The 24,547-nt window shown below is 37.6% G+C and overlaps 1 protein-coding gene across 1 annotated transcript; it reads left to right on the top strand.

The window, feature by feature from the left end:
- LOC109227012 (tubulin-folding cofactor A) lies at window positions 13,948–20,599 on the top strand. Its single transcript, XM_019392002.1, has 3 exons — window positions 13,948–14,220; window positions 15,612–15,698; window positions 20,293–20,599. The coding sequence occupies exons 1-3, from the start codon at window positions 14,068–14,070 to the stop codon at window positions 20,392–20,394; spliced, it is 342 nt and encodes a 113-aa protein (XP_019247547.1). The 5' UTR covers window positions 13,948–14,067; the 3' UTR covers window positions 20,395–20,599.

Raw genomic sequence — 24,547 nt, 5'->3', positions numbered from 1 at the left:
TAGTGACAAAGGGTCGACTTGACACTTACTAGGGTCAATAATAATAATGAAAGTGCATAAAGTAGATATGGTGAACATACAACATGTATCAATGAGACAAATATAAGCAACTACAATAAATACAACAGAAGTCCGTAACAAATCACCAACATCTCATAACTGGCCGTGAAGATCCTAACTCAATTATATCCCAACTGGAACCCGTTTCAATTATTAAGCACGAAGTTGCCGAGGCGAATGGTCCGATCCCATAAGAATAGTGGTACTCAGTACTGTAGAGGCGAACGTCCCGATCTCATAAGAATAATGTTACCATCATACTGCCGAGGCGAACGAACCGATCCCATAAGAGTGGTGTTACTATATTGTCGAGGCAAATGGCCCGATCGCATTAGAGTGGTGTTACTATACTGTCGAGGCAAACGGACCGATGCCATTAGAGTAAAGAAGTTTACCTCGCTCGTGGAAGTACTTGCGACGCGAGAGATTTTTCATAATTATTAAGTATTCCTCAATTTTCCAAAATAAGAAGGCTAAGTCGATAATTGCAACTTTAAAATCCCTAGTCTCAGCTCTATTCAAGACAGTCAATACGCAAGATAAACACAACAGTAAAATTCGAAGCATGATGTGGATCTAAGCCTACCCGGACATATTATGGAATATAGCTACGCACGGACTCTCGTCACCTCGTGTGTACATAGCTCCCCACATAAGTAATACACAACGAGATACACCTAAGGGGATGAGTTCCCTCTTACAAGGTTAGGCAAGAAACTTACCTCGTTCTCAAGCTCACTTCTGGTCCAATAATCAGCTCTAAAAGCCCCAAGTCAATGCCGAACAATCCAAAACTAGTCAAAAATTATATAACTTAATCAATATATACTTAAAAGTTCATAATTTAGCTATTAGAGTAATTACCCAACCCAAATTGGAAGATTCTTAAAATTTGCCCCCAGGTTTCGAAGATAAATATCACACATAGCCTCAAGAACTCAAATATATAATTTTTACTTAATTCCATAATCGATTTCGTGGTCAAATCTCATTTTTACCAAAACCCTAGGTTTTTCACAAATTCCCCAAGTTATCACAAGTTTCCCATGTTTAATCTACCTAAAATCTGCATAATTAACTTGAAAATAGGTGGGAGTTACTTACCTTAGAATGTTGATGAGAATCCCCTGCTAAAGTGCTCTCAAAATCTGCCAAGACTAAATGAAAATGTGAGGAAAAAGGTCTAAGTCCCGTAACAGAAGACCTTGCACCAGTCGCAGATATTAGACATCGCATTTGTGACATCTGATTCGCAAATGCGAAAAAAGCATCGCAATTACAAAGTCTAATCATTTTTGTGCAGGTCGCATTTGCGACCAAAAGCTTCGCAAATGCGAAGTGGTGTTGATCGCAAAAGAGAAGGAAAAGCTCGCAAATGCGAGTTCTGCCTCGCCCAAGCTTCATTGCAATTGCGAAGCGAGGTTCGCAAATGCAAACAAAGCCTCACATTTGCAATACCTGAGGCACCAGAGAAAAAAACAGAAGAACTGAAGTCCTTCCACCCCTCCGAACACGTCCGAAACTCACCCGAGCCCTCAGGGCTACACACCAAACGTCCACACAAGTCTAAAAGCATCATACGAACTTGCTCGCGGGATCGAAACACCGAAATAATATCTAGAATCACGAATCGGATGCCAAAACGCATGAATCAAATCATGAAACTCAAAAACATATGAAAACATTTTTCGCGCGTCTGATTCCTATTAAATCAACTCGGAATGATGCCAAATTTTTCGTGCAGGTCATAAATCACCATACAGAACTACTCCCAAGCTTGGAATCCCAAACATACCTTGATAACACTAAAGTCTACTCCAAGCCAAACTTAAAGAACTTGGGAAACCTTTAATGCACCAACTTTTAATATTAAGTGTCGAAATGCTCCCTGGTCATCCGAAATTCGATACGAACACACGCCCAAGTCCAAAATCACCATACGAACCTATTGGGACCGACAAATCCTAGTTTCGAGACTCACGTCAAACTTAACCATCATAGGCTACTGTTAAGGAACTAAGTGTTGCGATTTCAACCTGAACCCTTCCAAACCTAAACAAAACCATCCCCGCAGGTCATAAAACAGTAAAAGAATATACGGGGAATCTAATTATGGGAATCAGGATCTAGAAAGCAAAATAACCGGCCGAGTTGTTACATTATCCACCTCTTAAACAAACGTTCATCCTCGGTACTCAGGTATAATGAAAAGTTGTGCTAAGCTCTACTCAGGTACCCAACTCACTCTGTACCGCTCTCTAGAAGTGCGAAGTAAACTAAGGGCCTCTATCTGAAATGATGGAAACAGGCACACCATGCAACCGAACAATCTTCTAAATGTAAATCTAGGCCAATCTCTCTGAAGAATACGTAGTCATAACCGGAATAAAGTGTGCCGACTTGGTCAACCTGTCGATAATGACCCAAACTGCATCAAACTTCCTCAAAGTTCGCGGCAACCCAACTACGAAGTCCATAGTAATGCTCTCCCATTTTCACTCAGGTATAACCATCTGCTAAAGTAGGCTATAGAATCTAACGAGAACTCGTACTTACAGAACTTAGCATATAACTTCTATTCCCGCCAAGTCAGAAGCACTAATCTCAAATACTTCTCGTGCTCCCCCATACCATGCGAGTAGATCAATATATCGTCAATGAAGACGATGACAAATGAATCAAGATACAGCCTAAACACTCGGTTCATCAAATCCATAAACGTCGTCGGGGCGTTAGTTAAGCCGAAAGACATCACCAAAAACTCATAGTGACCATATCTAGTCCGGATGGCTGTCTTCGAAACATCCGAAGAATGAATCTTCAACTGATGATACCCAGAGTCGATCTTAGAGAACAACCTAACACCCTTCAACTGGTCAAACAAATCATCAATACGCGACAACGGGTACTTGTCCTTAATGGTAACTTTGTTCAACTGGCGAAAATCAATGCACATTCGCATAGTCCTATCCTTTTACTTCACGAACAATATCGGTACACCCCAATGCGACACACTCGGTCTGACGAAACCCTTCGCTAGCAACTCTTCAAGTTGTTCCTTTAACTCCTTCATCTCTTTCGAAGCCATGGAGTACGGTGGAATAAGATAGGCTGGGTACCTGGAGCCAAATTAATACATATCGGAGAACTCCTGTACCATGGGCACTAAATCAATCGTTGGAGTCTCTGTAGTAGCATCCTGAACATGAGCTAGATAAGCCAAATAACCCTTCTCGACCATGTGTTGAGCCATCAAGAAAGAAATAACCCGACTAGATGCATTAATAGATGAACCTTCCACTCCAATCTGGCAACTCTAGTATCGCCAAGGTAACAGTCTTAGCATGGCAATCAAAGGACGGCATGATATGGAGATAACCAGTCCATGCCTAGGATGACCTCAAAGTCGGTCAATTGAGCATTAGAAGATCCGCTCTAGTCTCATAACCGCAGAAAGTAACGATACAAGACCGGTAAATCTGATCCACAATAACAGAATCTTCCACTAGCGTTGAAAGACATAAAGGAATACCCAGGACTCGCGAGGAACACCTAGAAATGAGCAAATAGAGATGAAACATATGAATACGTAGACCCGAGATCAAATAGTACCGTAGCATCCTTACCGCAAACAAAAATAATACCTGTGATCATGGCATCTAAGGTTACTGCATCTGGTCTGGCTGGAAAGGCATAGAACCTAGCTGGAGTGCCACTTGACTAGCCTCCACCTCTAGGATGGGCCCAACCCCCCTGCCCTACGCCTTTGGGCGGCCAAACGGCTAGTGCGGCAGCTAGTGCGGTAATCATTGGCCAATAGTCCTACTGCTCAGCCTTGCCCCGAAGTCAGGGACAAAACCTCTTCACATGGCCAAGATCCCCGCACTCAAAACAACCCTTCGGAACGGTGGACTGTGACCTGAAGTCTGACCTTGATGGCCTGAATACCCATTGGAGGAACCCTAAATAGCAGGTGGGCGGTAAGTACTCTCTAGAATGGAACTGAAATAGGGTCGTGTTGGAGCACTCCGAGTAGGCGGGTGGTGCTGGCTGCATGGGCCTGCTGGACTGACCCCTCATGAACTGACCTCTACCCCCAGGTAGGGCGCCACTGAATCCTCCAAACTACCGGGGCCGCTTGTCCCTCGGCACAAACTCTCCACTGCGGTTGCGAATACGCTCGATCCTCTGAGCTATATCCACAACCTGAAGAAAATAAGTCCGCATCTCTGCCTCACAGGTCATAGGTACCTGAATCTCAGGGTGTAGACCTGCAATGAACCACCGCACCCTCTCAGTATCTGTGGGGAGTATAATGGCTGCATGTCGAGATAAGTAAGTGAATCTCGCCTCATAGTCGGTGACATACATGTGACCCTGACGGAGTCGCTCAAACTGACCTCGAAGCTCCTCTCTCTAAGAAGGTGGTATATACTTCTCCAAGAATAGATGTGTAAACTAATCCCAAGTCAAGGGAGGTGAACCTGCTGGCCTGCTAAGAAGATAATCCTGGCACCATCTACGGGCCTTGTCCTCAAACTAAAAAGTGGTGAAGTCCACCCCGTTGGACTCCAATATCCCCACGTTCCGGAGCCTATCCTTGCACCGGTCAATGAAATCCTGGGGGTCCTCTGATCGTTCGGCCCCAAAGGTAGGGGTGAAGCCTAGTCCATCTGTCCAGCCGCTTCTGCTGATCATCGATCGTGTCACGACCGAAAATCCAACTAGTCGTGATGGCACCTAACCCATCCCGCTAGGTAAGCCAATTAACAACTATCCAATTCCAATAAAATTAATAAAATAATTAAATAAAAAAAAATATCCGAATCTTATACATTCCCCAAGGACTGGTAGTACAAATCATGAGCTTCTAAGATTAGAATTTACAAAACTCATATGAAATAAATACATCATCTGTTTGAAATGTACATAAACAGATTTTTATAGATCTAAGGCTACCATGAACAAGAGGCAGCTACAACCGGAATGCAAGTAAGTCTTCAATTCCAGCTCTCGTTATTCACAGCAACATCAGCATCCAACATCTGCACGCAAGGTGCAGAAGTGTAGTATGAGTTCAACCGACCTCATGTACTCAATAAGTAACAAACTTAACCTTAGGTTGAAAGTAGTGATGAGCTGGGACAAGGGTAAGAGTCCAACACCAATAGTCAACAACTGTTCATAACAACATAAAGAAAGTAATAAAAAAAAAGTAACTCAGAGATAAAATGCTTAGCTTATTCATAGTTCCAGAAAATAGATCCGCTTTTCAAGTATATCAGTGAAAATCCAAATCTTTTACCGAAATCGTTGAAAATATGAGTAAGTTTAAAAATTGTCATTACCCCCCCCCCCAAAAAAAAATAACTTTCTAAAGGTATATATTTCATTATCAAACGGCACGAGGAAAATACATCTCTATGCCTATATGTGTGAGGAGTCATGAATGACGTGATACCGTAAAGCATGAGGAAAAATGAATCTTTATGCTTGTATGCCATGTGTGCATGTCAATGCAATGTATCTCATAGATGAACTCATAAACTCACACTCTTAGAGATGAACTCATAAACTCACACTCTCAGAGTACCCAATCTCACTATCTCACACTTTCCACTCATCTTGCTCAATCACTCGACATGCTCAGTCACTCAGTACTATATATGGCCAATCCAGCCCAGGGAAGATCCATCCCGAATATATACATAGCAACTGCCAGTCAATCACTCAGTACTGTATAACACCAATCCTGCCCGGGGAAGATCCATCCTCAAATATAAATGCTTTGGGCAAGATCCATGCCCGGGGAAGATCCATCCCTAGATATAAATCAACCGCGCTCACTTGGGGTGTGTGAAGACTCCGGAGGGGCTCCTTCAGCCCAAGCGCTATATCAAGCCAATCATGGCATGAATCAATGATACCTGCTGCGACGTGCAACCCGATCCCATAAATATATATAGCCATAAGACTCGTTGCGGTATGCAATGCGATCCAAATATATACAGCCATAAGGCTCATTGCGGCGTGTAACCCAATCCATATATATATATATATATATATATATATATATATATCACTCACAGCTCAGGCCCTCGGCCTCACTCAGTCATCAATCTCTCTAGTCTCTCGGGCTCAAAATGCCATGAAACTAGCCTAAAATGATGATATGATGTGTCAATAAATAGCAACAGAGACTAAGATATGATATGAAATGAATGAACATGATTGAGTATGAAATAGCAAATTAAACAAATAATTCAACAGCAATATGACCTCAGTAAGTCCCAACAAAATAAACATGTAGTCTAGATATGGTTTCTAACATGGATCACATCTCAATAACTCTAGTACGTTGAGATTTCATGGTTACAGATAAGATCAGGTAACTACACAGTACCACAGGAATAACGGAGTCACAATTCACACAGTGCACGCTCACATGCCCGTCAACTAGCATGTGTGTCACCTCTACACCAAGCACATAACACGTAATTCGGGGTTTCATACCCTCAGCACCAAGTTTAGAAGTGTTACTTATCTCGAACAAGCCAAATCTAATACCGAGCAAACCAAGCGATGCTCCAAAAATGTCATCCCGCGTGTACCGACCTCCGAACGGCTCGAAACTAGCCAAAAGCAACTCAAATATATCAAATAAAGCCTAAGGAAACAATTACAATTGATAAAGGTCGAATCTTTAATCAAAGCCCAAAAATAATCCCAAAAGTCCAACCCGGGCCCGCACCTCGGAACCTGACAAAACTAACAAAATCTGATAATCCATTCAATTACGAGTCCATACTAGTTTCACTCAAATCTGACTCTGAATCGATGTTCCAAACTCAAAAATTCTCTTTATAAAATTTTAGACAACCCCCCCCCCCCTCCCAAATTTCACTTTAAAGTTATCAACGTTTGCCAAAAATGAAGATGGAATCATGAAATATAACCAAACCCGAGTAGAGAACACTTACCCCAATCAATGTGGTGAAATTCTCATCCAAAATCGCCCAAATCCGAGCTCCCCAACTCAAAATATGACCAAATGAACAAACCCTTAATATTATATATTTTTGCCAGCTGTTTTGCCTCGTTTCTCATGCCAAATAATTCTAAAACTCATTTTTGATGCCTCCAATGGATTACTTATGAAATTTTAATCAAGTTAGGCTTTTGAATCACTCCATTTGACCTTATAATGAAGGAGATATGTTGGTTTCAATATTTGAAAATAGTGCAGATCTTTAAATACGAAGTCAGTGGCAATTTCGTAGTTAATCTGAAAAATCTGGCAACCTAATTCTTAGTAAAATGACCATAAAATCCTCATACGATGTCTAAATTTGACGATTCTATTTTCTAAACCTCCTTAATTACAATACGAGTCTAATGCTTCAATCAAAACAGAAATTGGAACTTATTTTCTTAATGTGGTACCATTTATGCTTGAAGAAACGACGTCGAAACATAAAAAAACGAGCGCAACACAACCCAAACCTACCCGAAACTCACCCGAGCCCCTCGTGACCCTGTCCGAACATACCAAAAAGTCCAATACCATAACAGAACCTTATTCGAGGCCTCAAATCACGCATAACAACATCAAAACCACAAATCGCACCTTAAATCGAACTTAATGAACTTTGAATCTTTCAACTTCCAAAACTCGTGCAGAACCTTATCAAATCAACTCGGAATGAACTCAAATTTTTCACACAAGTCCCAAATGACATAACAAAGCTATTCTGATTCCCGGAACCACAATTCGAACCCGATATCATCAAAGTCAACTCCCGGTCAAACTTGTGAATATTCCAAACCTTCAAATTTCCAACTTTCACCAAATAGTACCGAAATCTTCTAGAAATATCCAAATGTAAATTCGGGAATATGCCCAAATACAAAATTACCATCCGGACCTAACGGAACCATCAAAACTCCGATCCAAGGTCAAGTACTAAAAAGTCAAACTTGGTCAACTCTTCTAATTGAAAGCTTCCTAGTTGAGAATCATGCTTTCAAATCAATTCCGAATAACCTGAAAACCAAAACCAACGATTCACACAAGTCATAATACATTATACGATGCTACTCAAGACTTCAAATAGCTGAACAGAATGCAAATTCTCAAAATGACCGGTTGGGTCGTTACAAGTCGTAACTGGTACAGCCACTGGCATAGCCGCTGCAATAGGCTGGGCTCCGCCCGCAGGTAGTGCACCTGGGGTCTGATAAACGGCAGCAACGTGCCCTGGAGCCTGAGCGGTAGGGGTCTGTGCTGCACCTCCCGCCTGAGATGTAGCAAGGTCCGTTAGAAATAAACCAGTATGCGTCATAGAGTCCATGAATCGCAGCATACGGCCCATGACCTCCTGGAATCCCAGCACAGTCATGAAATCTGTAGGGGCTGGCACAGCTGTAGGCACCTCATCTTGCTCCTCAACAACAGGATCCTCCACTGGATCCACATGTGGCACAACAAGAGCAACCCTAGGGCGCCCTCGTCCTCTTATTGGAGCTGGAGCCCTCCCTCGGCCTTTGCCTCATCCTCTAGCAATGGGGGGAGCAGCCCCTCGACCGTCTGGTACATCCTTCACGCGTGTTCTCACCATCTGTGAGAGATCAATAAAAAGGAACATCCTCCACGCCCTCGTCCCACTCCCCGATTCCATGAGTACACGAATACATACACATCCCTCCAATGATGTTTATGTCCCCGATGAGCCCATTCGAGCCATTAACTCCTTTATCAACATCCATGAGCCCTCAACCTCCCAGCTCAGAAGATCAAGAATTACTAACACCTCAGGGAATAACGGCAGTGATGGAAGAAATGAGAGAAACAAGAATGGAACTAGTGTGGCTAGGAAGATGCCATATCTACGTACTCAAGGAGCAATACGAAAAAAGATCATACTCAATTGTCGACCAGAGGTAACCAAGTGTTTAATAAAGCTGAGCCCATCAGTGAACCCAGAAGTAGGGAAGTTTGCAGTGGTGATCACTCCAACACTGAGGGAGGTGAGACAGCCGACCAACAAAGAGACTCCACCACCAGCAAGAGTCAGCACCACCTCAAAGGAATAAATCAATGAATTTTGTCATCTGGAACTGCAAAGGTGCCCAATCACCCCAGTTTAGAAGAAACTTTCGTTCAATGCTGAACTACTACCAACCACCACTGGTTGTCCTCCGAGAAACTCACTTAATGGATCATAATTTAGTAAGAAAGATTTTAACTTTACCAATCTATCACAAGCACCTGCTAATGGCCAGACAGGAGGTATAGTAGTTTTATGGAATGAAGCTTTACTTAACGTAGCTGAACTCATCGTCACAAGCCAAGAGATACATTGGATGGTCCAGGTATGTCCACATGGCCCACCCTTTTTATTATCAGCAATTTATGCAAGCATATTACTCTCATCCAGGAAAGTATTATGGGAAAATTTAATGCATATAGAAAATTCTTATAAAGGTTCATGGATTGTAGGAGGGGACTTTAATGACATTTTATATGCGAACGAAAAACTTGGGGGATGTACTTCAAATAATAACAGGGCAGATTTGTTGTTTAACTGCTTTAACTATTGTCAACTTATAGATTTAGGTTTTAGCGGTAGCAAATATACTTGGACTACAAACATAGGAGGGGTGCTCTCATTTTAGAAAGATTGGATCGTATAGTAGCTAATTCGGAATGGCTTAATATTTATCCTGAAGCACATGTTACTCATTTACCCAGAACTCATTCGGACCACTGTCCTTTAATGCTTACTCTTCACAAAAATAGGCCATCTACAAAAGATGTCTTCCGTATGGAAACTATGTGGTTGTCTCACCAAGAATTTCCCCATTTAGTTCATAATATTTGGAGTACCAGTCCTCTTATGTTAGAGGCCATACAAGATTTTACTTTAGTAGTAAAACTTTGGAATAAAGAGTCGTTTGGTAATATTTTTCGTAAAAAAAAATCAAATTACGGCTAGACTAGTGGGAATGTTAAAATCTCCTAACTATCCAACTAGTAACTTCCTTCAAAATTTGGAACAAGATCTTATATCCCAATATAATCATCTCCTCACTCAAGAGGAAGATTATTGGAAGTTGAAATCACGTATCAATTGGCTTAATCAAGGGGATGCTAACACTATATTTTTTCATCTATCTACCCTCAAACGAAGGCGACGGAATAAAATATTTGCTCTAAAATATTCCTCAGGAAATTGGAAACCTGAACATGATCAACTCTAACAGCTAATTACTCACTACTACCAGAATTTATATACAACTTCTCACAACGCCTCACATATGTATTTTCCTAGTTGTCCTTATAATACTCTATCACAGGTTGAGGCTAATAGCTTAGCTTTACTAGTGACAGACCAAGAAATAATAGATGTTGTATACTCCTTCCAACCCCTCAAGTTACCAGGCCCAGATGGCCTTCACCCACTTTTACCAAAGATTTTGGCATAAAATCAAATATTCTGTAATTCATTTTTGCAAAACTATTTTCCAATTTGGTCATATTCCTAAGGAGTTGAATAAGACTTACATCTACTTAATTTCAAAAATCAGAAGTCCTTCTAATACAACACATTTTAGACCTATTAGTTTGTGCAACACCCTTTATAAGGTTATCACCAAAATTTTTGTCAATCGTATTACGCCGTTTTTAGATCGACTTATTAACCCTACTCAATCTGCCTTCCAAAAGAATAGAAGGGCATCCGAGTAGGAATTACTTTATCATTTTAGAACCTCCCGCGCAAAATGCTCAAGCATGCTTCTCAAAATTGATCTAGAAAAAGCTTTTGATAGAATGGAATGGAGTTTTATATGCAGGTCATTACAATTCTTCAACTTCCCTCCCCACTTAATCTAAATCATTATGTCGTGCGTATCTTCCATTTCTACATCCATCCTTATTAATTGCTCCCCAACAAATTTCTTCATTCGTCTAGAGGTATTAGGCAAGGTGACCCGCTCTCACCCTATCTTTTTATTCTATGCATAGAACTGCTATACCGACGAATAAATAATAGAGTGGATTATAACCAATGGAAGCCTATTACTATGAACGTCAAAGCTCCCAAAAATATCCCATTTATTCTTCGCCGATGACATTATTTTGGCTTCCAAAATAACCACTGCCAGCTACCACCACGTTATTGAAATATTGGAACAATTCACCACCCACTCAGGGCAAAAAATAAATTTTGACAAGTCAAAAATTTATTTCTCAAAATATTGTACAACAAATGATAAGAATGTCATACTATCCTCCTTTAATATGCCGAAAGGCAAATTTTTTGGTAAGTATCTAGGTTTTCCTATCTTTAATTCTAAGCCCACCAAAAGAGATTTTTAATTCATAATTGACAATTTCAAGAATAGGCTGGCGGGATGGAAAACGACTCACCTAAACATGACGTACTACTTTAATTAAGGCAACTCTTAATGGCATTCCCAACCACATCATGCAAATCATTTCCCTTCAAACTAATTTGATCTCTAGATTAGAATCCTATCAAAAGAATTTTCTTTGGGGCTCCAACCCACAAAAAAGACGGCTACACCTTATTAATTGGAATATAATAACTACCAACAAGGATCAAGGGGGAATAGGTATTCAAAGTCTTAGAGATAAAAATGACGCTCTACTAGCTGCTACTGCTGGAGGCTTTTCCATAATCCCCAAACCCATTGGGCTTCCTTCCTCCTTAATAAATATATTACTAACCCCCGTAATCAAATCCGAAAAACCTCCACCTTATGGAAACACATTATGCGTGGGTGGCAGACTTGCCAATATGGCCTACAATGGCAAGTTACCAAAGTCACACGTGTGCGCTTTTGGACTGACAATTGGATAGCTCCAAACACCAATATTCGAAGCCTTATACATGGACCCTTAAACAATCACGAAGCTGGGTTGACAGTTGCTAAGGCTCTAAATCTTAAAGAAGAAACTCACACAACCCTTTCTTTTGATTTACCTGGCCATATCACCCACATAATAAACACCACTTACCTCACTACTTATGGAAACCAATCCGATCATATCATCTGGGGTCTAACTCCTACAGGCTTCTTCAGTGTTAGCTCGTGTTACAACATGCTCAGAAAATCAACACATACAGCTAACCATCATGGGTGGATTTGGAAACCCCACATGCTACCCAAAATTAAAATTTTCCTATGGTTAATTAGCCATAATAGGGTGCCTACCAAACTATACCTCCATCAATTTGAATTATTCCCTCTAACATATGCACCATATGCCACGCCGGAGAAGAATCAATAAGCCACATCTTGATGCATTGTACTCGCGCCAAATAATGTTGGGACGACCTAAATCTAGGAGCCATTATTCGTTCTTTAATTACTTCTAACACTCCTAACATAGTGTGGTTAAAACAACCGGTTCTCCAAAAAGGCACCCTTTCCTCTATCAGCATTCCTTTAAAAAAATTAATTCCTTTCACCTTATGGCACCTTTGGAACGTTAGAAATAAATTTTGTTTTAAAAATCAGAATCGAAAACCCCCTATATCAACAATTCTCCAACTGACAGATGAATTTCAATATCTCACTGATCACTCTGCCAAGGCGTGCAACAAAATACCTATGTATGTTAAATGGAACCCACCCCTAGGGAGAGTCTTCCAACTTAATATGGATGGGGCAGTCAACCATACCAAATCACGAGCAGGCTTTGGGGGCGGGGGGGTGGGGGGGGTAGTTCAGAGACCATAAAGGTAACTAGCTCATGGGTTATGCGGGACATTATCTTTGACCACCGTTATCAATATCGAACTCATGGCCTTACTACGCGGGTTGCAAATGGCAATTATGCACAACCTAACTACTCTCCAAATTCAAATGGATGCACAAGAGGTAATAAAGATGCAACAAAATAATACTTTACTCGACTCACCCCTGTTAATTGATTGCAAGTTTCTGATCCAACAACTGAGTAGTCCCCCGACTCAGTCATACCTACAGGGAGCAAAACATGGTAGCAGATAAACTAGCTCATTTTGGAATGGAACTGGAGGGCACCAGCATCACCTTTTTTGCAGATCCTCCGCATTTCATCTGGCGGGAACTTATGAATGATAAGCAAGGCTGTGGGAAGCTTAGAAGGGTCACGACAAGGAACACCTTTTGCATGGACTCAACACAATCTTTTTGTACCATCACTGACGTGCCTTCCACAAGCTATGCCTCTACAAATGCATTACTAGTGCAGGATGCCCAACATAGTAGTAGTAGTAGTCAATCTTTTTTTCTTAATGTACAACGGCACAACACTGCCGATAATAGTTCAAATGGGTCGTTTTGTAATACTGCCTACAGGCAGAAGCTCCCTGTAACGTATGCTTAATTAATATAAAGTAGTCTTGACAACCAAAAAAAAAAAAGAACCATAGAAGGCCCCGTTTGTCTTTAATTTTTTTTTTTTTTTAAAAAAGTATGTTATCCATGAAATTTTGCAAGTTTTGGAGAATTTTTCGAAAATGATATTTTCAAAGACCACTTTTTCAAATTTTCAGAAAAAACTTTTTCCCTTAGTTACAAAACGGCAACATTTTTTCAAGTGAGATGCATGTTCAAACATAATTTCAAATTCCAAATACTATTTTTCAACTTAACTCCAAATATTACATTTTTTCTTCAAAAATTACAATTCTTTTGTCCAAACAACGCCTACTGATTCTGTTCTCTTGTTTTTGGAAATTTTTGGCTATGGATTTGTAAAGTTATATAACTGCATCACCTATTTGCAATGTATGTGTGTGGGTAATGCTTATGTGTAATTTTCTCTATAATTAATCATAAAATTCAAGTTTAAAATAATTTATTTAAAGTAGAAGTAGCCTACTAACAATCTTCAAAGATTTAGTACGCGTTCCCAGAGCCCCTTCTAATACCCTTGCTAAACCTTCTCAAACTACCCTACAGATTTTACTGCTTTCAGTCGAAGCTTTGACAATGGCTACCGTCAGAAATCTGAAAATCAAGACATCAACTTGCAAGCGCATACTGAAGGAGCTCCATTCCTATGAGAAAGAGGTGGAGAGAGAAACTGCCAAGACTGCTGATATGAAGGACAAAGGCGCCGATCCCTATGATCTCAAGCAACAGGTTTCAATTTTGTTACGATTTTAATTTTGAAGCATTTGCCTCTCATTTTTACTGTTTACTCCCCACTGTTGTGTGATTAATGGGGGAGATTAGGACATTTTTAATGACATCAAAATCCCCAGCCCTGCGGACACACACACAAGATAAATAGACAAATTTAATTTTAAGTTAGCTAATAGAGATCATGAAGTTCACATAATCACCTTCATTGTTGTCTTGTAGAATTTCTGAAGTTCACTTGGTTTATGTCGCTTTGAGTTAAAAAAATTGATATCATGTGAAGCAATGGCGGATCTAGAATTTTTAAGCCATGGGCCCTGAACTATAATCTATTTGAAAATTACTATTAAGACTGGGTGCTCAAGTAATATATTTGTAAGAATTACTAGCCTTTTTTTTATAAATAATAGTTCATGACTCCAAAAGCAATGGGTGCTTGAGCACCCATAACCATCAACATACATCCGCCACTGATGTGAAGCTTGGATTTTTGGATAATCGAGAAATACTCGAGGGCCAATGGCTCAAGGTTTGAAACTTGATGGATGATGGGCACGCCCTTATACCCTTCTCCATTTAAATGCTAAGCTTTTGTCACCCGTGATGTTCGCGTAGCTCTCACAAGCACTTTTACCACTAGAAAAAATCTAATGGGGCTAAATTATCTTGGATTTTGAGGGACATATTATGAAGTTAGATGTGTAGTGAGAAAAGTAATAAGTATCTGGAAAAACCACCATTATTCCTTTTCCTACACTAGTCACAGGTTTGCGTGAATGTATACATGCAACATGTTTATATGCCTCTCTGAGTATTAAATGTACATTAAGGGAAATTGTTAAACAGGGAGGAGAGGTAACACAAAGCGAGAAAGGGGAGTTACTTAAGATGTAGCATCAACTACGAGTGAAAAAATGATTGTAAAAAATTTACTGAGAGGGAAAGAAACAACAGCTATTGCTTTTCTGTTTTCATCTTACAACCTCCTTGTGTGATTGTGTATAGATTACAACTCTCTTGTGTGATTTCTCTTCTAATAAAATTTAACTGATCAAGTAGAAAGAATAATATTTCTTCTCTTTTGAGTTATTCTACTGCGTATTAGCTTTATAAAAGCTTGGATGTCATCATATGCAATTTTAATCAGAGCTAACCCAACAAAATCTGAGTATTTTAAGAGACTAGACCTTAGGGATTTTTGTAGGGTTTATATACATGCATTGATCTAGTCAAAGAACCTTCAGCACCTGGGTATGTTCAGGAAATGTCATTATAAGTTGTAGCAACTGTATTTTAGATAGTTCTGACATTTAAGGACTTGGTGATTGTTGCATTGCACTTAATATCCTCTGATTACTTGTTTGCGTTGTTTAATTATGTATATTCTGCAGGAAAATGTGCTGGCTGAATCCAGAATGATGGTTCCTGATTGTCGCAAGCGCCTGGAAGCAGCATTGGATGACCTTAAAGGAGCTCTGGTATTGTGTAATCTACAATTAATGCTGCTAAACTTCTGGGATTACCCCTCCCCCCCCCCCCCCCCCCCCAAAAAAAAAAAAATAAGAAAAAGAAACCACTCTCCTCCAGGAATAGAACTGAAAATGTCAAATGGCAAAGCTAGGGAAATATGTAGGAAGATGACTAAATGAATCAATGGGATACTGCAAGTAGTTTGATCCATCAAAAGAGGTACAATTTGATTTTATGCTTAAATTAAGCCGTTGCTGTGGTTGCAAGTTGCAGCTCAAGATACTCAGCATTGGATTAATCTGTCGTAGTTACTGCTGTTAAAAATACTTGGAGTGGTCTCAAATTGATATTGGCCAGGCGGGAGTTGTTCTTGGCATTCATATTTGCAGACTTACTTGACGCTGAAAAGTGCTAAGTTAACAATAAGACAACCTTGATCCCATATTTTATTGGTTCTGATAGTTCCCATAGGAATTTATGCTCTTTTGGCTGTCATTCTTCAAGATTTTCCAGCTGCTTCTGCCTTACGTTGCCAGATATGCCTATATGCAATATCATGTGCTCACTTGTTCCTGCTTCTTCTTCCGCTTTAGTAGCTTAACTGCTTTCAGCATCTGTCAATAGTTACATGAATCTCCTTCTACAAATGTGTTATACACTTATACTTGACTGTCTTGAATGACTTGTTGGTCATCGCTTTTCCAGGGTGCAGAGAAAGGAACTCTACAGATGTCCAGATTCATTCTTTTGTTTCTGCATCTCATGTGGGCATGTAGTTTTCTTCATTTTGGCTTTACACTATCGATTGCTGGTGTAATACTTCGGATTGCGAACTACAAACTTCATGCCATTTGTTTGAATCTATGTTGCGCGGACTCTCCAAAATGGCGCCGCACCCATGTCGGATCCTCCAAAAATGCACTATTTTTTAAGGATCCGACACGCACCCGCTGACATTTTGGAGAGTCTGAGCAACATAGGTTTGAATCCATATAACCTGTGTCACTGCTGAGCCAGTAACAAAGTTTTCAGGTGAATTAAGAATGTGACGCACTTGACCAACCTCTCTTTTAATGGCCAAAACAATCAGTAGTTTGTGACCAAATTATCACACGATACAACTGGAAACCAGGTCCCTCCAGGATTAGAAGACAATCTTGCTTGAAATGCTTTAAGTCATTTAAGATGAAAATAAATTTCTTGCTTTGAATTGAAGTCTATCTTGTACAAAGAATTTCGGACCACATGTTACATATTAAGTTCTCTTTTAATAACCGTCTCAATGGTCGTCTAATTTATGCACTCTGAATCAAGGGACCTTTGGCTGGATAGTATAAAGCCAATCAACATCGTCAAGCTTATGCTTTTTTTTTTTAGATAACCCACATTTTTTTAAAAACTTATCTTTTTTATCCTGTTGAGCCGAGGGTCTATCTGAAACAGCCTCTCTACTTTCTCAAGGTAGGGGTAAGGTCTGCGTATACACTATCCTTCTCATACTCCACTTGTGGGTTTACACTGGGTTTTTTTTGTTTTTGTTATTGTTGTTGTTGTTGTTGTTGAGTTACTCTGGAACGTTGAGTGACATGCATTAAAGCTCTTTAAATGTGTTGTTGTACATGTCAAAGAGCCTTTTTCTTGCTAATAATGATGTTAAGTTCTTTAGCTGGAGTAATCTTTCTTATTAATCTTTACTTTAATCCAATCGCAAATAAAGTTATCCTTGTTAGCTGCTTTTTGAGATTACTCACAGCAATTTATGTTAAATATATCTGACATGTGTTCAAGTTTGATGCTATTAATCTGAGGATCGTGCTAATTCTTTGCAAGTCCTGTCTATGAGATCAACTTGCTTCCCAGAGGAAGCCCTTCTAGAACCAGAAACATAGAACTCCCTTGTTAGATCTTTCATATGGCTCCTTGTCCCAAATACTGACAATGACATTTCCTAGAGCATGGTGCAGCTACACCGTATGTAATTTTAGCTGCATTATGGATACTGGGTTACTGACACAAAATAAATCAAATAATTTCCATACTGACTATCCTTGCGACTCGTATTCTCACATTATAATTACACCACCTCTTCTAAGTTCTACCTATGGATCTTAGGTTAACCCAATCCACCCATTATCCTATCATATTTGTCTAACGATTTGATAAGACCACTCTTCAATATTTCTTTCATTGAAATAATTTGTTTTTTAAAGTAGAAGATATTATCTTTCAACTTTTTTATGACAGTGGTGTCAGGGCTAACTTGCGTGTGCCTTTATTCGGTCGGCTACCTATTATCTCCTATTAGCATACATATCGGGTAACTTTGCCCACCAATACTTAGGCAGATGGGAAGAAATCACGTTTTTTTTTTATCTTTGTCAGGATTTTAACCCTAGTCCCCAAGGTTTGTACCCACTTCATTGACCACCATACCACACCCTTGGGTGCATATTATCTTTTATTTTGCAGTGAGCATCTTTAGCGTCCTCCCATTTTATGATTCTTTTTATCCAAATGAGAATGTGAACTTTCATTACTTTTGGCTGTTTTCCTTCTTTCCCATTGTGTCACTGAAGGCCCCCTTAATTTATTTGAAATTCTATCTTCGTTAGATCTTTCTTATCGGGGTGTCTGCTGATGATAAGCTGATTGTTTGTGCTCCATCTATGCTCAATGAAAGTCCTAGCATCCCCTTTGAAACCCTCGGTAAGGAACCCCGATAGGTCAGACAGAGTGATTGTTTTTGGCTCATCTGCTTTCAGTTCTTCCGAACAAGGCCTGAGTTTTCTTTTTGAAACCCTCAATAACCCAATTCTCTTCATAATATATGTTCGAACCGAGTTTGGCACCTTTGTGCTTGACTCGTCAAACTCACCTCTTGCATGTGTTCCTCACCCTTATATGGTGGCAATTGAAGCTTAGCAGAAGAGCTTTGAAGCTAAAGACAGGTCCTATCAGCTCCAACACTATGTTCGCTTTATCAGAGCTTCATTTGCTCTCTAGAATCTCTATAGCAATCTACCTCTTTGGTCTCTTACCATTTGTAGTTTAGTTCTCTATTCACTTGTGACTTTTGCTGAGTAACCATCTCGAATTAGACGTTCTGGAGCTCAGAGCAAAAGAAACCAATGGCTAGACAAAGCTCAGAGCTTGATCTTCTTTGTTTCTAGAAAACTCTCTTCCTGAGTTGTAGGTCTGACCTCCTCCTTGGATCTTTCTTGTTACAGCGAGATCCCGGAGGGCTAGTGGCGGGGTACGAAACTCAGTGGATAGTGGATCCACCCCTCTCCCTTTCTCCACTTGAATATATGGTTTTTGTCTGCAGCAGGGCTCAAACCGTGACGTGCACCTAATCCACACGTCAGTGTTGCGCTCTTTACCACCAAGCCAAAGCCCTGGGGGATTAACATGAGGATCATTACATTGCACATCTTGATCAAATTAATTTGATCATCATTATGTGGTTGGCCTGATTCCTTCTCTTAACGATTGCTGTCTTCGCTGTTGTGTAATAGTACAAAAGACTTACTCCTGCTACCGAAAAATGTGTGTTTTTTCCCTTAATTGAATAGACTATAATTTTTCGTCATACTATACTAGGCTAAGTTACTCTTAGAGCCGATTCAATCTGTGAGTGAGATCTTCTTGCCGGATGCTTGGTTCTTATGGTGGGATGACTTAATGGAATTTTTGGGGGACGTATGCTTCTGTTCTTGACAAGTGGTCATGCTAAAAATGTTGGCTAAAGCTTAAGATGAAATTTTTGGGATATTGTACATACATATCACTGGAAGGGATGAAAGCCCTCATCTAAACTGACCAGGAAAACTAGAAAAGAAAAATTAAAGCTAGTCCTTGTTGGAAAAAGCTGCATCATGTTGTTATAGCAAGAAAGCTGACTATAAGTTTTAGTTTACCTATCAAGTCTCTCTTAGGGTAAAATGTTAAAACCGCCAAACTGGGAGCAGCATATGTTGGCAAATGAGATTAAGATAGTGAAGGAAAGATTTTGATTTTCAAATCAGCAGTCGTTTCTTTTTAGGCACACAAATGTTTCACTGATAAGGACTTGGGCCGTGAAATGTTGTCTAACAAATTATGAAAGATTACTAGTCTATATTATGTACTCTTGAACCAAAGAAGTCCAACGACTCCGTTACAAGGGAAGGCTTTACAGTTCTTGCTGCAACTGATCCTTTGGTGATTGTGTGAAAGGAGCACAAGATGCATCTTAGCTTCTCTGTTCTGATTTGTATTTTGAACTTTAGCAGTATGTCTTTGTTAAAGTAAACGAAAACGAATGAATTTTCGCAGAATGCCTTTGTCCAAGTAGACAAAAACGATATTGCAAGGTAAGGGGTGGGGTTCAATTATGGGCAACGCCAAAAGCTCACAAGTTTTTGCCTTGATAATTAGTAGATACGAATCTCTTGAAAGTTGATTTGTAGTACTATGAGGTCTTCTTTACTGTCAGTAGGTTGCATTAGTTCAAGTCTCATTAAAAATGCATGAAGCTGTGCTTCCTATTGCCTCCATCTGTTTTACTTGGGGAGCTCATGTTAGCTGTTTCTCTGATGATAATTTTGGGGAATATTATTTCAGGTTGAGTTAGAGGAGACAGACCAAAAAGACGGCCCCGAATTTGAAGAAGCTCGAACCATAATAGCAGATGTTGAGAAGTTGTTTGAATCTTCGGAAGTTTAACTTACATTGTCTTGTCCATTAGACTGTTACACTACATTTATAACTTAGAGAACTCTTCCTGCTGCCTGATAAGCTATTGTCGTGCAATCGTGTGGTATGTTTTTGTGTTATAAAACTTGACGGGATGGAGCTCATTTATCAAATTATCATGTGTTTATCACTAAACCATGACGCCAAAATCAATATTGAACTTTGAGTTTTATGATGTCTTATGTTTATTTCTTTGATATCATGTGAATCTTTTGTGCGTAAGGGCGTGACCGAGTGATCCATGAGATGAGCTTGTCTTCTTTCTTGGTTCATGTGGACTTAAAGAGATTTTTTTTTTTTTTAAACTAGTATTAGTTCCCGCACGATGTGCGGATAATATTATGATATTGCTAAATTCTATCTATCTATATCTATCTATATCTATATTATTATAAAAGCATGAATACAATGTCGGTTTACAAAAATAACCTAAAATAACCCTTCAAATATATATATTCTGTGTTGGACAACAATGTAATTTTAATATGCTTTTTTTCCGACACCTACAAGGATTCAAAGACAAAAATTCAAACTTAAATATAGCAGGAGAGGTCTTCTGGTATGGTAAGTATTCCTCTTTTAAGCAACTAAAAGTAAAAATTAACAAATAAAAAAATAGAGGATGTAGTCAACGTCATATATATGCTTAATGAGTATAACTTTAATTTAAAAATTTTAAGTGCAAAAGACAAATATCTCCCTTTTATTTTTTATATTTTTCCTTTTTAATTAGTATCTTGGTTTGAAAATCTTAAATTGCAACTGGGTAAGTCATTATTACGTTTATTATTTTAGTAAATCAGTGTAACATATAAAAAAAGGAAAAAGGACTTTTCAATCAGGAAGCAATTTTTCTTTTAATAATAAAAACTAAATTAAATGAACGAAACAAGTACCCGTTAATAAGGAATAAAATTCTGCAATCAATAAATTCTTTAAATATAAAAGAAAATAACTTTTCGAGAAGTATTCTCTAATTTAAGAAGAAATAACTTGTTCTACCAATAAAGCAAAAATTTATAGGTATTCCTAATTTTCTAGAGAAAGTGATTATTCTATTAAAAGAACTAAAGACATTCTGATATTTTGACCAAAAAATAAGCACATCACTGAATTCTCTGACCTATATGTTCAATAAATAAAAATTACTTGTGTATTACAAAAATTGGGGACGGACTTATGAAGATTATGTGCAAGATCCAATAAAAGCAAACACCATATAGTTTTGTGTTGATGAGTTAGAAAAATCATGCTATTGATAATAGTGCTAAATCCTTTATTGCGCGAAGCAGATTTTTGCGTTGCTAAAGATGTTGAATTTTCAAGTGCAATATTACACTCCTTTATTTTATCTTTGCATATTTTAGGTAAGTTTTAACTTTTCAATTCTAATTATAGTCATGCTATACTTTTATTTTCTATTTTACATGTAAACGGAGATAATTTTATGACGTGAAAATAAAATTAAAAATGTTAAACATGCGGTCTAGAGTTTAGAGAGAATGAACGAATCATGCTCACTAAAAGGGAACCTAAGATTTTTTTCTTGTATTTATTTATTTACTGTGCTTTTATGTAATGCCTATTCAAGATTAAATGAACATAATACCGATCTATGTTACTTCTTTGTCTCTTCATAATTTCAATTTTGATTAAAGTTAAATTATTTAAATTTTATTAAAGGATTATTTGTTTAATTAAATTATAATGTTAACCTTTTCTCTTATTTTTTTAATGACAGAGTATATTATACCTTTTAGGTGAAAATTAAGTGGTATAAAAAAATTACTGAGCGTAAATATCCATAACAAAGAAAATAAATCAATGTGAATATGCTTACAACATAAGAGAAGAGGATGAGAAAGAATAGAAATAGCCATCATAAAGTTAAATAATTATATTTTGCAAGTGTTAAAAGAAAATAAAATAGGTGAAATTCTTCCTAATACGTATGAAATTTCATTGCAATAGACTACCATGAAGTGAGAAAAAACTTATGGAGATGGGAAGACTATAATTTTTAAATATTGTAGCTTACTCTTTGTGATCACTTTAATTTAGTGAACTCATTTCGAATTATGTTATCACTTTTGGAGAATAGAAAGAAAAACAATTAGCCACAGATGCTACCATTACAATAGAATAGTAAAAAAAGAAAAGAAAGTTGTGCGTTTGTTTTACAAGGAACTTGACTTTTGTCATATTCTATTTTTATTTTTGTCATATTCTATTTTTGCAGTGAGACAGGAAAATTGTGAAATCTCACCCTTTGATGAGTAAAACTTCTTATCTCCGATAATTTGTGTAAACATCAATGAAATAACGTCCAACCAAACGCGTTCGCACAAGAGTTTGACTTCTTACGCCAAAAAACGACTGATATCCTTCTAATATTTTTATAATTATAATTAATAACAACAACACAACATACGATCACGGCCTCAATTCCTAATATTCAATTATTTTAGTCATAACCTTTTTTTTTCCACAAGGGTAGCAGCAACAAAGGGAATGTATATTTAGAACGTTATTTTTAAATTAAGAAGTATTAAGAGGATATGACCCTAATAACTTTTTCATACCTCATAAAATAGATATAATATAATTAAAAATAAAATTAATTAGATTTTTAATATGATTGACGGGGAATATCATGCAACGCACGTTTATAGAGACTAGTAAATTAAAAAGAACAAATTATATGAATAACTATTGAAATAAACTTAAATATTATAACCCCATATATAGCCGGTGATACAAACAAATAAAAATACAATATGATTCAAAAATAAATACTCATTCCCTTTCAATTTACATAAAATATTTTTCTTATTAGTTCATTTCAAAATAATGGCACATTTCTGTATTTGGAAATAATTTAAATTTAAAATTTTTATTTTACCCATTTTACATATAATGAGAAGTTCTTACATCCATGCAAATATCATGGCCCACAAAACTATTAGGATCATAAGTTTCAAAAGTTTTCTTTTTCATTCTTAAATTTCGTGTCAAGTCAGACTATCTCATCTATATTGAAACTGAGTGAAGTCATACTATATAGAGTAATAAAATAAAAATACATTTAGTAATATCTTAAATTTAAACTTATAAAAAACTATATTATATTATTACCTCAACATAATAAANTCACTAAGGTAGTTACGAAAGTTAAGTTTTCATCCAACAACTCGGTAATTATGATTATAGGTTCGAACCTAGATTTTTAGTCTTATTTCTAGTAACAAACACGTTTTTTTGTTTTTTTCTGCTGTTTTTTTGTGAACTCAAATTTCAAAAAACACTTTCTCATTATTTCGGAATTTGCCTCACTCGTTGAGCCTCCCGTTTGAATTGGAACATTTATGTGTTGATTAGCTTTCCTAATTAATTAATCAATCAATTCAAATTTAACTTTCTTTCCATTCAGATTCAAAAGAATCTTATTTACTATCTTTCAATTGAAATTAAATACTATAACAAAATATTGTCATAATTTGCCAAGTGGCTTTATATTAGCTTACCACTTGGCTTAACCATAATACACACTTGCTATATTGCCATGTGACTTTTTATTAGCTTATCGTGTTACTTAATGTCCTTACTCATTGCTCTACTTGTAGTATAATACAATGAATATAGTTTTGTATTATCCTAAAATTAATTTAGCTTTGTTCTTTTGTTCCCTAGCTCCAATTGTTTTGTTTAAATTTATCAATAATATTATTTTTCCTATTTAATTATTTTATTAAACAAATTAAAAGTGTAGACCCCTTCACATTACTTCTATTTCCCTCTATATACATTATTTTCTATCATATAATATTTTAATTATTTTTCACATTTCGTGTTGTATCTATAATATAAATATTATCGTATTATTTTTCTAATTCTTTTGAAAAGATGCCAAAGTTTAAACGAAGAAGTTCTTTTATTATTTTCCATAAATCTACATTTTTAGTAATTATTATTTAGTATAATGTGCAATAAACAATTCATTTTTTTTCTTTTGTTTTTCGTATTAGTAGTTTTTGACTTTTAATGTTTTTTTATAACTTTAACTACTATGACTAATTTTAATTACTATCTTTATATTGTTAATTTGTTTGCTTTGGCGTTTATT

The sequence above is a fragment of the Nicotiana attenuata genome, chromosome 1 (genome assembly GCF_001879085.1).
Source record: "Nicotiana attenuata strain UT chromosome 1, NIATTr2, whole genome shotgun sequence".
In the NCBI taxonomy this organism is placed as follows: domain Eukaryota; kingdom Viridiplantae; phylum Streptophyta; class Magnoliopsida; order Solanales; family Solanaceae; genus Nicotiana; species Nicotiana attenuata.
This window is presented reverse-complemented; position numbering and strand designations above follow the sequence as displayed.

Bases quoted from the DNA above. Each gene is read 5' to 3' on its own strand.
- LOC109227012 (XM_019392002.1), top strand. From the start codon at position 14,068: ATGGCTACCGTCAGAAATCTGAAAATCAAGACATCAACTTGCAAGCGC. The intron at 14,221-15,611 runs GTTTCAATTTTG...TATATTCTGCAG, and splicing joins CCTATGATCTCAAGCAACAG to GAAAATGTGCTGGCTGAATC. The intron at 15,699-20,292 runs GTATTGTGTAAT...ATATTATTTCAG, and splicing joins ATGACCTTAAAGGAGCTCTG to GTTGAGTTAGAGGAGACAGA.